Genomic DNA, 16,157 nt, shown 5'->3' on the forward strand with positions numbered 1-16,157 from the left:
AAAAACGTCATCCGCCCTCCCTACCACCACACAATGGAGTAAGACAACTGTTAATGTTTTTCTTCTTCTTAGAACAATAACAATGATTAAAATAATAATGATAATGAGAGCAATAAAATGGTACAAACATAACTGTGACCACAGATTTGACAGCGCAATGAAGGTCACGAGTGTCTTAAACAGGAGAACAAGGCTTTCGGCCGCCTTTGTAAATGGTTGTACTGTTGTATAGCCTTGCAGATATTGGCAGTGATGGGAGCTCATAAAAGTTTAGGAGTTGATCACTAGACCCTGTTTATAGGTGTTTAGATGACAGTTACCCTAAGACTCTATCAGTGTTATCACTGAAGCAGCATGATCAAAAGATTGAAACATTACAAGAAATTAGTGTTTTCAGAACCTTGGACTGCAATTTTGTGTTCAATATGCATCTTTGTTAAAAGATGTGAAATGTGCACGCCAAGGCTTTTTTTCCAAACACTTCCATTTAAAGACCATTCCCAGTTTAAATAAAACCTGGACAGGACTAACCCCTGACTGAACATTCTTCTGCAATTATGACACAGGTAACCCCAAAGCAAGACATGAATTTGACACACCAGACTTCATAACAACAGTACATAAGTTGTTTTTACTCCAGTCCTTGAAGAATTTTCCGTCCCTGAAAACAAGACTTTGCACGTACTCTGCCTCACTTGTATAAAATAGCTCTGTTACAGTATCAAAATCTTGAGGCTTTTGTTCAAGAACAAAGTCAACAAAGAAGGTTATTTTCCTCACTGGTTCCAAAACCAGCCCCAGATGAATTTCTGCTTCCCAGCATGTCAAAACACCAGTAATGATCTGTTTACTTGCTCATTGTAATACTTAAATTGTTATCATAGGTCAAATAAGTTGGGTTCATATTCTAACAAACTCTATCTAATCCCCTTTCCAAACCTCTGTATTTTAATTAGGTTCAGACCATTAAGAGACACTAAACTAACACTTTATGCTCAGATGATGTGCAAAATGCCATAGTCTGTGGGCCTTGTCTGTTTCCACTCTGCCTCTTGTGTAATAAACCAAGCAGACTTGTTTTTTGGAAGCAATTTTGATTAAAATATGATTTATAGTGAAAATCATGTGTCAGCAATGTAGCTTTGTGTGTCATGCAAAACACACTGGGGTTTTGAAACAGTCTTCAAGTGTCATCATCACTGTGGTGTAGTAAAAACTTCAACTGAGTTTTAGAATTGGTCCAAGAAAAGAAAGAAAGTTATTTATTTAAAGTAAATTCTGAGAATCTGAACAGACAAACTTGTGATGCTGAACCAGTTTTTACACAGTGGACCAGGTTGAAGACGCCCAATTACAGCATAGTTTGGGTTAGGAAAAAAAAAAGAAGATTAAGGTTTGAGAATTAATGCGTATTACCAAAATAAAGAGAGAAGTACATACTTATTTTTATTGTCAAGAGTAAGAACGTCCAGCTTACTAGTTTACAGTTGAGTGAAATAAAATAACTGGAATGCCAAGTAGAGAAAGTTTGAATAAGAGAAAGAAAGGCCGACTTAAGTCTCCAGACAAAGCCGTTCTTTTCCTCTGTTGTGCTCTATTATTCAGACTCTATTTGAACTGACACTAGACAGAAAGACTGGATCTGCTTGCTTAGCAGAACACACACATGCATATAAATATGTACAGTATGTAACATGCAAGTGTAAATTAACAAAAGAATCACACACTCACAGCCATGTACACCTCTAGACATTCACATGTGTTCATTCGAAGATGTATGCATTCACAGCCACACACACAGACAGAGGATTAGCTGAAACCACCTGTTTCGCTGTGCTTTGTTGGGTTCTGTAGGATTTGGACTTCTTCCCTGCACAAAGGGCTCACTTTGCTTTGTTGTCCCGGTGTGGTACATTGAAGTGTACTTTTGCATCTCCCTTTTGCTTCTTGTTTCCCAGCTGCTTTTTGCAAGTCTTTATAGTTTTTCTTTATATGTGCTGTACTGTACATTTTCATTAATGTTCAGTTTTCCTCAAAATTAAACTGCTCTTTTCCTAATCGTCTTAGCATTATCCCTGCATCATTTCTTATGCTTTTGCCAGTCTGTCTGTCTTTCTGACTGGCTTTCTCTGTCAGTGACAGTGAGTTTCTCAAGAACTGACCGGGGCAATCGGCTCCAAGCCAATGGACAAGCTCCGTGCTGGCAGGTTAAGAAACCATTAGCTTTGGTGTGGGACAAACCAAAACATTACCTTAAAAACTCGATGTAAAACATTCTTAAGAGACCAAAAAGGGATAGATCTTGTTAGAGAGACTTGCGTGTCAGTGTGTCATATAGAAAATGTTTAAACTGTCATTTTTATTTCTTCTCCCATGCCAGCAGCTTGTTGAATTTGTATCATAATAACATGTTCAAAGTTGTCTTGCCTGTAGCAATTCTGGTGAAAAAGGATTAGCTCACATCCTTAAGTGTGTTTAAATCCTATTTGTTTACTGTCTTTACACTAATCCAGTTACTCATAAACAGAGAAGAAAAAATATGTTTTTAAATTCTGAATTTGTTTCTCCTCTCTGTTACACTTTGTACGCCCTGTTCCTCCAGTTTTCCTATTCTGTCTTCTTTGCCACCTTCGGAAGCCCTTCCCTTTCTTTTATGTATGTCTTGTTTTTTGACCTTCTTTGCTCTCTGCACCTGCACCGTACCTGTCACAATTTGCTCTTCTCTTTTATATCTGTGAACCTTGAACTTTTCTCACACTGCATTACATGCAGACATGTGCATGTATCCTTGTATTTTTGGCACAAACACACACCAGGACAACCCTGTCACGTAGCCACAGTGTTGCTCCTGCCTTGGAGCAGTGTGACAGTGTTTGCACTAATCGCTCTAATGGGTTCTATTTGATTTAAACTCATGTGATTAAACGTAAATGATTAAACATGTTTTGGGTCAGAAGTACTCAGACATCAAGCTGAATGAACAGTGTTGAGGAGACTGACAAACAAGCTGTTACCAAGAGGTCTATGTGAATTAGCTGAAAGGAAAAATGTGATTCCAGGCAGTCAGGCAGGGAATCTTTAGTTATCGCACAATTCAATTAGCTTTTAATTGAAGATTCTATTCTTCCTCTAGACGTGCACGACCACTCTGGTTAGGCTCATGGTGCATGGATTAAAGCTTGTATCAGCAGGGACAATAAAGATGTGTTTAAGTAGAGTGCACTTGTTTGTTAATTAACCATGATTAAACCAAACAAGTTAAAGGAGCAGAATAGCTCACATTGATTCACATCACATTCTGTCAATAAACTCTTTACCTCATTATCACCTCCCCCAAAATGTGGCTCGGCTGCAGTATATAAATGTGAGAGCCTGCTGTATTCCAAAGAAGTTGTTTTTTTCAATCAGTGCCATTTCAGGACGGTGTGTAGGATTTAGTGTAGGATTTAGTGCCATCTAGCAGTGTGGTTGCTGATTTCAACCCCCTCACTTTATGTGTCCTTGAAAGAGAAACTACAGTGGCCACAAAGCATCCAAGGCTCTTTTTTAGAGTCGGTGTCTTGTTTGTCCATTCTGGGCTACTGTAGAAACATGGCAATTTAACATGGTGGATTCTGTGGAAGAGGATCCATGGTGTCTGTTGATATAAAATATTCATTCTAAAGTTAAAAAAAAAAATACTTATTGCAATTTAGATTATAAAAAAAAAACTGAACTGAGTTGTGCATGTTATATGGATGGACCTGGTGAGTCCAAGTACAGGTAAAAAAAAAAAAAAAAACAAGTATCTGATGCATTTTTTAAAATGTAAGTTCTTGGCTGAGCCAGGCAAGCTGAACCATTCTCATTCTGTCTAAAAACTTGAAACTCTACTGGTCATTGGTGAAGAATGAGACAAAGCCCAATTGAATCCATGAAGAGAAAGAGAGAGATAAAGAGAGAACGGAGGCAGAAGAACAGAGAAGCAAAAGAATAATTCTTTGTTTCAAGCCCCACATCATTTTCCATGTAAACGCCCTCTTTTCCTCTGTTTTGTATCAAATTATAGTTATGTCATAGTTTCCTTCTTCATATAATGGGCTTCTGTATGTGTCTGTTTGTGTGTGCCCTCTTTTTTTAGCTTGTTTGTGTGCCTGTCTGTATATGTTTCTGTGCTCATAATACACTAGTGCTACCTCTTTGTGGTATTCCATTCACCAAGTGAATGTGAGAGTGACGAGTAGGGAGATTTCTTCGAAGTCAGCCACGGTGAAACAGCTGATGGCAACTAGGCTGCACAGGGAGTTGAGGTCATTCCATATGACAGACCAGACACGGAGAGCAGATGTTAAAAATAACAGAGCAATGTGACTTTGACCCTTTTCAAGAATTGCATTTTGTTGGAAATGGATTATGTAAAATGATTTTCACAGGAGCTGTTAACTTTGATAAAGGTGAAGGCCATCATGACCTAGCTTTTAGGCACTTGACTGTGTCTGCATACCAGTTGTAAGACGAGCATCCTAGCATTCTAATTAGGTTTACATACAGCAAGTTAAACTAGTTTTGGCTTGTTTGAGTCTTCCATTGACCCATCTGTAAATCTCCAGAGTTTGACCCTGGAAAGAAACGACTTGGAGTTAAGTTGAGAGCTTGTACTTTAAATTGTCATGCAATACATAGTACACAATTAACACGAGTGACCTTTGGAATATGTAACATGTATGTGAAACATTATAAGGGGTGGTAGATTATATATCTGTCACTTTCCTTGTGTTCAAAAACAGCATTTACACACATGCAACACAGAATTTCTCACACAACATATAACGTAATTGTTTGTTCATGGTTATAAAAATAACCAAACCTGCATCACATGATGGTTGGCAGCTGTCAGGACACTGTCTCTACACACACACTGTGTGTGTGTGTGTGTGTGTGTGTGTGTGTGTGTGTGTGTGTGTGTGTGTGTGTGTGTGTGTGTGTGTGTGTGTGTTTAGCGNGTGTGTGTGTGTGTGTGTGTGTGTGTGTGTTAAGCCCAGTGGGTCTGTCAGCTTCTGTTATGTTGGGTCTGTTTGGACATGTTTGACTCTGCAGAGATGAAATAGACACCTGCCACAGAGCTAGCATGTAGAAGCTTGTTAAATCCATTTGGAAAATAAAATGATTATTAAATTGTACCATCATGTTTTTAGAGTTGATAATTGCTTGAAACCTCCAGTTACCTATCACCAGTTGTTGAGTGAGTTTAATTAATCATTCAACATATCACTAGAATTACATATACACACAGTCAGGTATAGTTAACTGTTTGATCAACATTAATATTCCTTGGACATAAATGTTCACATAAATGTCTGTTTCCCTAAGTTTGCAAGTTAGGCGTCTTATTAGATCATAGATGCCTACTGAAGTAATGTTAAGCCTCTATAAATATGACAAACCAGTTCTTACACACTGACGTCTGTTTGGAACAATGCTGGCTATTGTCATTATTGCAGCCCTGTTGTCATGGAATAATTGCTATGCTATGCTACTGGATACCTGGCTGAACCTGACTGCTTTGAATTTGTACTAATGACAGAAAGACACTAACAGCAACCAGTGGTGAAAAGGAAAACATCAATCAAACATAAACTTCATTTATATGTTGACTGGAAACAGACCAGTGTGTCTGAGTTCAGCTGCAGCCTTTATGAAACTTTAATGAGTTCCGGCCTCCTGGTAGACATGGAAGGCAGAAGAAGGGGGTTATGAAATAGAGATTCTTAAGATGTGATGAACTGCTGGGTGCAATGTTTAATCCCACATCAAAATCTACTGTATGGAGTGAGCTATATTTTCTCATAATCAAAGTGAAATGGTGTGCCTTAGAAATGTTGTAATCAATACTAAATTAGGAATGTTTTATTGAAAATAACTGATCCAGTGAAATAAACAAGTGGTGAAGAAGCCCTTGCTATCTTCTCATTGCTCCACTTTTTCCTGCTTGCTTCTAGGTGTGACAAAGTGGCTGTGCTACATCTTTATGACCTCTATACACAGCCTAGCTTCAACCCATTGTATAACCTCCTGTTAACATCAATGCCGCCCCTCCTTATGGAATAACTTAGTTCCACTGAGGCCCTTGTGTGCCTACAATGGGTTCAGCCCCTTAAAATAACTAACCAGTTTTGAGGTGTGTAAGTTCTTCCTTGTGTCTGTCACATTTCTTATATATTTTAAAATAAAATGTCTTTGAAACATTGAAACAACATAAAAATGACAAATGCAAAAGAGCAGGTTACATGAATATTGTATAGATATATTGTCCATACTGTGTTTCTGTGACTAGCAGATATTCAGGTTAAGTGGGGCTGTAAATCCCAGATGTCTCTAAAAATTTACCTTCTATTATTTCCAGTCATCTGTTAATGCAATTGGTGTCTCTGCTAATGCAGGACAAAAGCTGTCACGACTGTTATCTGTTATCCATGCCTGTCATTATGAGTGACAGATAACTTTTCAGGCTTGGTAGGTTTATGCTTTAAGAAAGATAAAAGATGGCCAGTTAACTGTCATATTTGAGGTCCATAAAGTCTGAATGTGAAATAAAGGATTAGTAATGAGTATACATGAACTAGATACTGTCTATGAGTCCAGATTAGTTCGAGGGGCCCAAATGCAGCACAGTAATAAGGGCGTATGTCAATTCCTGTGCGTGTGTGTGTGTGTGTGTGCTTGTGGGTACATACAGGCAAGCTCATGCTACACATATTCATTCTTGTGTGAGTATGCATATAGATGCCCTGGTTGTTTCTCAATGAGGCCTCTGTTCCCTCAGTCTCATCCCCTTTTACCGAGTGATGCTGGGCCATACAATTACTGTGAACTAGCACACATCCAGCTTATTTTGATTAAAGTCAAGAGGCGATTCAGAGTTGAAATAAATAAATAAATAAATCCTCAGACTTTACCGTGCCCTTTTCCATTTCAGTTGCTCACAGTGACACTAGATAATCCAGCAGGTTTTACCTGAATGCAGATGTACTTTTACTTGACAGGCTCTAGGACAAAAGTGACATTTTTTGTTAAACGATCATGGACACATTGGCTTTCTAAACCCAACTTGGAATGCACTGAACCCAAGACTTTTGCAGAAAGACATCAGTCTGATTCTTTCTAAGCACCCTCTGTGTGCTCTGCCATGGACAGACCCCCATACAACTTGATGAAAAAAAAAAAAAATCTGGCCCTTTCCTCTTTGCCCCTCTCAGTTCATGGCTTGGCCTTTGTTACAGAGCACCCATAGATCCTGAACTAACCCGCTGTCTCAATGCCCTCTCTGAAAGTGCTCTGTCCTCTTTTTCCAGTTTCAGTCCAAGACCAGCCTGGCAGTATACATTTCCTGTCTTCTGCCCAGCCCAGACCTAGATCCCATCCACTAGGCGAGTTCCGTGCCTCTCAATCCACCCTCTGTTCTCTTCTGTTCACCCTGACCCCATCCTGGGAATCTTGCAGATCACTGGAACCAGCAATTAAATCAGTTAATGGGTCAAATACACAGACTCACGCATAGACTCACAGACTAATTCAAGATTCCACACCCTCGTGTGCACATGTACATATGCATGCACAGCACATGCAAGGTTTCAGTCGTATAAGCTAAAATGCTGGAATGCTCTGCATCTCTTAGACAACAGATCCCTTATGCTGATTTAGTGCTGGTCTTTTTCTCTGCTGTTTGAGAATGTATTGGTCAAACCTTTGTCATGTCTCATGGTAGACTTTCTTGCCTTGCCATTTAGTTTGCACTATAAAACACTTTAACATAGGTACATAAGTACAAGGAAGTGTTTTAGCTCCATTGAGTTGGGCTCCAAAATGCCCTTGTCATGGAGTTAAGGGACACATTTGTTTGAGCGTATGTTTGTTGTGTATGTGTGGAAGAAGAGGGATAAGACGCAGGACACTCTTTCTCCAGGAGAGAGGAAGAATGTGTATGTTTTTAACTGAGGAAAGTAGGCCAAACACCTTTGAGTGTGTTTGAGCCAAAAAAGGAAGCGGAGAATCTTCTCTGTGCTTGACTATGCAGGCAAGCAATGTGTGTCCACACAAGTGTTTGTGGGTGTTTGCTCTCTGTTTTTATTTAAACATAAACCCGGTTAGACCAGTGAGTCTTAGATTTGAAACATCTGACATACATGCAAAGCCAAATTGAGAACGCATTTCTTTTTGGCAAATTAACTTCATATCTTTCTGAGGTGTTTTGAAGCCTTGTATAAGCAGGTTGCTAAATTGATGCTCCTTTCTGATTGAAAAAAGTACTTTGATAGACTTTACGTTGGTGACATTTTCTTAATGTTTACCACTTAATATAAAATGAAGAAAACACTGGGCTGATAACATCTCTTCTGTCTGCAAACGTGCGTATGTCTGTGTTTATGTTCCTGAGAAACTGAGGGCAACCAAGCTAGTCGGCCCCATGTTTGGGCACGAGTTTCCTTGTTGTTGGTTTATCTCTCTTTAAAAGTTAACATTGAACGCATTAACAGAAGACCACATCCCAGCAGCCACACTGTAACCCAACATAGTCTGCTTTTGTTCTATTTTGCCATGCACTCCCATACAGACACTGGATTTCATAGAGCCTACACTGAGAGCTCTGTCTTCCTCAGTTAGAGCCCAAATACCGTATGACTCAGAGGAAGATTAAACTCGCATAACGACAACTTATTGGCTGAAAACACTGGCTCTAAACTCACCAAATGTTATTTTGATAAGAATTCTGGCAGTTCTTTGAGTATAGACTGTTGATTTTGCAGCTAGAAAACAATATCACATAACTATAACACCTGCCAAGACAAGTAAGTCTGTTTATTACATTGTTCCCCATTTTCCACTTGATAAGTATTTGATTACTTTCCCTAGTTTGCCTGTCTGCTTTCCTTTGTTCCTTACTTCACATTCTTTCTCACCTTCATTTTTTTCTTATTTCATTTCCTCTCTTTCTCCATGTCCTCCTCTCCTCTGCACCTACACCTTCACCTCCTGTGTGTGTCCAGGCTGCCAAGGCCAGGTGTATACACAGCCGGTGTGTGACAGCAACACCAAACCAAACACAAATGTTCTGTTTATCACCATTAGGAACTTTCTGCTCAGATGAAACAGAGAGAAGCATCAAGGGGGCAAAGACAGAGGAGAGTAAGAGCTAGACTGCAATGTAACTGAAATAAAAGGCACGTTTGTTAGCTCAGATTGTCTAGTATTTGATGCGTCATCCTTGAGAATAGAGTGCAACAGCTACACATTAGCATAAACACTCAAAGATATAAATACACAAGCACAGTAGGATACCATCATCAGATTGTTGCAGTGTAACTGGGCAGGTGAGCCATCTGCTTCAGCATGACCACTGAAGGTGAACTCCCTCACAGTCACTGCAAGAAAACTTCATTCTTTTTGAATAAGGCAAGGTGCCCTTGTACTGTGCATTAAATGTGTCCAATGTGTAATTAAAGTACCAACTAAAATTCATAGAAATAATGATTTCTGTGTTTGTAAAATGTGCTGAACAAGCATGTCGCCTGCAGTTCTTTAAATAGACTTAATAGGTGAGTTTATCCTTGAGTGTGTGAGATAATACAGCCATTGTATTGGTTGATAGATGGATAAATAATGGTTAAGTTTGGTCCATTCAAGTTACTCAGTCAGCGCGTTGACTCAGTGAGCTTTCAGTGTCTGGATTGCTCCCTGTCGTCCCATAGACACCTCATAAAACACTCTGAATGAATGATGTGTTTGTGTGAAGAGTGTGAGTGTCTGTGCGTGGGCGGGCGGTTGGATGGATGTAGGGTGACACTTGGCTGGAGATTGTCCCCCAAGTAACTCTTTGACAGCATAAGGGATTCTTACACATACACAAGCACACATGTACACACACACACACACAGACACACACACATCTATATGCATGCAAAGGCTCAGACACACACATGGTAGATGTAATCTGGTGGTCATTATTGCAAACAAGGCAGCGTTGTGTTGTACTGACAAACAGTTCAGTCTCTCTCTCAAGTGTGTGTCTGGTTTAAATTATCACCAGTATCTCTGAGACTAGAGGCCTCCCAGTCTCTCTGCCTACAGGGAAGGTCATAGGCACATTTACATACTAAGCACAGAACATGAAGCGCCAAACCTTGTACCTAAACTTTATTGATTTGACGTCTGTTAATTATACATTATTTCTAACATTGTTAGGGAAAAAACGGTCCCTTTTAAGAAATAACAAGGTCGGACGCGCTGCGTAAATTGTGTTTCAGGGTGGATTTCCCCTCAGCAAGCAAAGTTTCATCATTCCGTCCTTCTTGAAGGTCATCTTCATTAAAAGTAACTTTTGCAACATTTAAGGTCTAGTTTTATGTATTTGAATGAAATTGTTGATAAGATTATTGTATTATGTGTTACCTGTCAACACTGTTTTATCTGTCTTCACTTTCTAACTTGGACCATTTCCTCTTGTTTGCAAACAGCAGCTAATGACTGATGATCAGACAGAAGGCCCTGTCATAGCATAGATGTACGATTGCTATTTGATTTTGCCTTGGCAGACAGGATCCTATGTAATATTGATAACTGAATCAGGCAGTTTGTTTTTTGGAAATAGTATAGAAGACCTTGCATTGCAGTGTATAATTAGTATACAATGCATATAGAAACACATTGTCTATGTACATGTACATCCCAGTTTTAATACCAGATCGTGTTTCCTAAGGTATCAACAGTCATTTCAATAGTATAAAGTTGGGTTTATACACAAGTTAGAATAATACAGGGCCACTCCTTGTGCACACGGAAACTGCATTGTGGGTTCTTTTTAAATATCTTTAAAATGTCACAGGGAGACCTATTGCATAAGCCTGTACACAGGGTATTAGTAATGAGGACTGAAATTCTTCTCCAAACTTTCTAAAAGAATCTGTCCACAAGATCTAAGTATACTTTCTACACCGTAGGTACTTGAATGACCTGTTTTATGTATGATTGATTTGCACATGCATGTTGTAACATCTATATCTATTGTTGATATTTATTTTTTTAAAGTTATAGTTATTTATTTTTCTGTAGTGTTCAGACAATGTGATTTTTTTTTTTCACCTCAAATCTGACTGTAATATTTCTGCCATGTTCACAATGTAAAGAATTAAGCAATTTTAACTGAATGGCAGAGCAGCTTCAGTTTTGCATACAAGGCAAACATGATCCTGTAACTCATACCTGTGTTTATTTAGTTGTTCCGTTCAGCTGTTGTAGAAGTATGAACCTGTGTCCTCTTCACTGTAAATGATTAACTGTGACACCAGACTTTTTGCACGTTCTGACCACATGCTGACATGTTGTTGTTGTTGTTGTGCACTATGCACTAACCAGTGTCTTATTTTCCTAATAAATTTGGAAAAAATAGTACTTTAACATTGCTTTTTATAGTTATTGGGTTTCTCAGGTATATTGTTTCAAGTTGCAGTTATCGTTATCACTGTGTCTCAGTTCTGCATTCCACAAATAAGGATGGCAATATTCAACCAAAAAAGCAATGGATTTAGTTCACTGGTAGAGGTTCTACTAAATCCTTTCAGTCTATCTGTCTATGGAATGTGTGTCAGACCAGAAAGGAAGATTAAAGAAAAAGTGGGGCACCAGAGCCCAGAAAAGAGCAAGAGTGGGCTCTAGGGTAATATATTCTCTCATTCTCTCACTCTCTTGTTCTCTCTTGCTCTCTCTGGTCAGCTTATGACATATTTGAGAGGCCTAAACCCTCGTTGGTGGCTTTAATTGGTTAGATTGGGCAGACTTATAGCTGCTACTGAGCAGTGACATGTTGGGTAGTACAATATGCAGACACTGATTATCATGTCGGTCCATTACTGATGGTTTTGTATTCAAGCTTTTAGAGGTCATTTGTTGGCACATTTGGTGATATAGACTATAATCATACCATCCAATCATCTAAATCTATAATCGTTGCATCCCTAGTGATGATTTATATTGTCCATTGGGTGCAGATTTTGTGTCTCATCGACAGCTGGTGTATTTGTACACAGACCCCCACACATACCAGAGATTAGGCATTTTGCTTAAATACACACTCTCTATCATTCCACCCAAGACTCAATAGCACGCAGCTCTGGAGACACTGATGATGAGATGTACCTTATTGTATGTGAGGAGATCACTGGGACTGCAGGACCATGGGGTTTTTGTTATTAGGATGAATTATGTTTGTTTTTCTCATTTAATGTGTTGTTATTCCTCAGTGTTCTTGCAAGTATTTTCTTTTGATGGAAACATTTCTCACTTTTAAGTCAGTAGAGATCTCCCAAAATGCTGTATTTCCATTATGTACTTTCCCATAGGACCTTCTCCACTTGTCTTTGAGCATTTATTTTTGGCTTGACTCTGACCGCTCTTTGAACTGGCCAACTGCTTACTGACTGGATTAACTCAGGCACCATGTTAACACTATGGTACTACATTCACAGAGACATCAGAGACGAGGTGGTGGGAATAGAAGAGTAAGTCAGTACAGAAAGAAACCAGAAAGAGGGATGACTAAACTAACACCAAAAGACTGGAGTGAATGGTGGAGAACTAGATCAGAGAGAGACCAGCTTAAAAGAAGAAATCAAAGGAATACAGTAGTATAAAGGGGATAGAGGGAGGGGGATGAAATTTCTCCATGACCTACATTTTCATTGCAACTGAAGCCAACATGTGCAGTTTATGGCACAGCACTGTAAGAGAACAGTAAGCCAGTTAGCATAAATTATGATATCAAGTCTGCCTGGAGACTGTTTGCTAACTCAGGATTTCTGTCTAGAGACCATCCCCGTACTTTTCTCTTGTACTCTTGTGCAGCACATGAATTATTGAGATCTCACCACCATACTCTACTGCCGTGCTCAAGTTTGTCTCCAGGCAGACATGTCATGCTGCTCAAGTTCTCTGATTAGAATTTGTCTGTGATTTGTATTGTAGACATCAGCAGGATTCTGACATCCTCTGTGCTAATTCTCTGCGAGGCATTCAGTGAGGCCACTTTCATTCAGTTCTTGTTTCGATGGCTTTTCTGCCATTAGTGCGGTGTTTAGCAAATGAAACACCTGCTAAGTTGGACTCCAGTCAGGTTAGTGACAAGCCAAGTGCATTCCACCATTTGGCCATTAAAAACATTCCTTGTTTGCATTAGCGCCATGTTCAAGATGAATGCTGTATTGCTGTAAAACTTGGGAATAAAAACGTGATGTGAACATCCTCAGAAACCCATAATACTGAAATATTACCACAATAGTACCACAATACATGCTATCATTGTTCGACACATTGTGGTAAATATTGGTTACAGAATAGATATAGTTTCAATGATGATTTATTGGGCAAATGGAAACCTTCTCCCTGTATATAAGGAAGGGATGTGCAGCGATGTCTGCATGCCCAAGATGGAAAATAACTCACACAGAACACCAGTGTGACAGGAAAAAGGATGGTGGCATTTTGTAGACGAGCAATGCATTCTTGTTATCTTAATTGGTTCCCATCCATTGCTTTAGCATCCATTCATACCACACAGTGGTGAGACAGAAACAATGAAAGACGGGAAGAATAACAGAGGAGGGAGGTAGAGATACAGTAGCTCAGTAAACATCCAAATGAAGAAGGAGACCTAAAGAGCAAATGGCGCATTTGTCAGCTATCTTTTCTTGTTTATCTGCAGCTTCAAGACCTCGTTAGCATTCACACTGCAGAACCACACAGAGGTGACATACTGTCATTCTTAAATGACTCCTCTTTGTCATCTGACCCTCTCCTCACCTCTTCACAATCAGATCCTAATCAACAAAACATCAACATATATCCCCTGTCCTGACTTCTTCTTTCTCTACAGACCTCTTCTTCCACTCTGTATAACATATGTGTCTATTTTTTCCAGTTAGCATTAAAATTTTGATGGCTGGATGATTGTATTCAGGCTGCAGCTCTACACTGGCAGACTGACACACTTAGTGTTAACCAGCCTCTGTTTAGTGTACATCAGTCCAAAATTCATAGATCTACGTATTTAAACCAGCTCTGCATACATTACTTGTGCACATGTAATCAACCTTCTTAGCTACAAGGCTCAGTTATTTGGAATCTCAATCTGTGTGAATGTAGCAGAAAGGGTGAAAGAGGACATGTGAGTTAGAAGACGGAGAAAAGAAGGGATGCGATCAGGGTAGTAGAGGAAAGCAGAGAGAAAAAAACAGGTCCGAAAGAGAAGGAAAACTAGAAGTACAAAAGGAGGAGAGAGCGGAGGAGATTGAGACGCTGCTTTCAAAAGAAGGGAGCAATGTAAAGGAGCAGAGGGCAATGGGAGTTTCAAGCATTACTATTCAGGATGCATTTCACTGCATTGCAGTGGCACACTGACACACATTCACATCTATACTTTACAATGAGTGTCTTTAGTTTCTCTCACAGACTTCCCATTTCCATCTCACAAACAATATCTGTGTGGAATTGCATTTGGTATAACAATCCATTGGCCCATTGCCCATGCTAATAAATACTGTCACTAAGCTAAGCATCCAGCTGTCATTTACCATTATATTCTTGAAGACACTCAGACATCAGCCTAAAATGTTTTGGTTCTTCATTTGACTGATGCAAACCATTGACTGCATCATGGGTTTAAACCTGACTAATGATCCACCCTCGCCTCTGTCAGTATTTAGGGAATAAGGTGCTATGTAGTCAGAGCATGGGCTGTTCAAATTTATAATGGTCAGTAGTTTGCAGTCCTTGTTACTCTATATGTCCTTTTTTACAATCTAACTGCAGGTTCAGGGCTGATAGTGGAAATTCTGTCCTGTGTTTTGATGCCGTTCCATGGTTAATGTCAGCACTTTGTAACCAATGTGAATGTTTGAGTTACTACTTAAAGGTCCAGTGTGTACAATTTAGAAATAGGTCAGAAATGGGATATAATATGCATAAATATGTTTTCATTAGTGTGTGTGTGTGTGTGTGTGTGTGTGTGTGTGTGTGTGTGTGTGTGTATATACAGTATATATATATATATATCATCTGAGAATAAGAACCGTTATGTCTTTGTTATGTTAGAATGAGCCTTTTATATCTACAGTCATCACAGTCCACACTGTTGATCCACTATTCTACAGTAGCACAGAACGGACAAACTAAACACCGGCTTCAGATAGGAGCTTTCATGCCGTTTAAACGCTGGTTCTTTGACCAGATAAATAGAGTCCTCTAAACCTTTGATACTGGCATTCAGACCATGACATTTTTTTCTGCTCTCTGCTCATCTTCTTCTCCTCTTCCCACTGTCCTCCTTTTCTCTTCTCCTGTCTTTGGTTGACAGCTGTTGGGAACTGTAGTCAGACAGTCCAGAGCTTTTGTGTGTCAGCACTAGTCACACTGCAGCAGGTGCGTGCGTGTTTGCTCGCCCACACGTTTGCATGTGTTGGTGCCCGTTGAGCTAGACTTGCTGACTGTCGTGTGTGTGTGTGTGTGTGTGTGTGTGTGTGTGCGTGCGTGTATGTTTGTGTATGTGGGTAGACAGGGTAAGATAGACAAGCTGCCTTTCTGTCAGCAGATATTGATGAATGAAGAGGTGGGCTTGGTTCCCAAGGAGGCCAGGCCAACTATCAGTGCAGGCTATTATAAGCCCTTGACCTTGGGGACCATGCAGATTACTATCCACCCACGTCTCCTTACTTAACCCCTTTAATGTAGTGTACTTTAGAATATCTACTATGTTGAATATCAATCATTTTGACTTATTCATTCATACATTTATTCATCTTTTTCCAACTCCCTCGGGTCCCAGATTAATTAAAAGCCTGCACAATCATACATGCAGTTTACTGTTTATTGAAAAATGTAACTGTAGACTTACAGGAGACTACCAGACTGAGAGAGTAGAAATATGAATCAGTGAATGAAATGCTACCCTGTTTCCTTGCTGTGTGGGTGGCTCCATCTGGGTATGCCAACTGCTCAAGAGTGTGTGTATGTGGTGTGTGAGAAATGTTTTCAAAGACATTAGTAATCAGTAAAATGATTCAGGATCCAGGCCTTTCACTGGAAACTGTAACAAATCATAAATTATGTAGTATTATTATTATTATAGAAATGTA

The 16,157-nt window shown here is 39.4% G+C and overlaps 1 protein-coding gene across 12 annotated transcripts in view; it reads left to right on the plus strand.

Moving 5' to 3' along the window:
* Positions 1-16,157, plus strand: part of LOC104920194 (metastasis suppressor protein 1) — a 47,832-nt gene that overhangs the window by 9,412 nt on the left and 22,263 nt on the right. For 7 of the 12 annotated variants that reach the window (XM_027286499.1, XM_027286500.1, XM_027286494.1 and 4 more), the window contains exon 4: positions 7,332-7,406. The exons of the other annotated variants lie outside the window; for them this stretch is intronic. In XM_027286499.1, the coding sequence (XP_027142300.1) occupies positions 7,332-7,406 (75 nt within the window). The remainder of the gene's footprint in view (positions 1-7,331; positions 7,407-16,157) is intronic. 12 annotated transcript variants of the gene reach the window in all.

Source organism: Larimichthys crocea, chromosome XIII, assembly GCF_000972845.2.
Source record: "Larimichthys crocea isolate SSNF chromosome XIII, L_crocea_2.0, whole genome shotgun sequence".
NCBI lineage: Eukaryota > Metazoa > Chordata > Actinopteri > Sciaenidae > Larimichthys > Larimichthys crocea.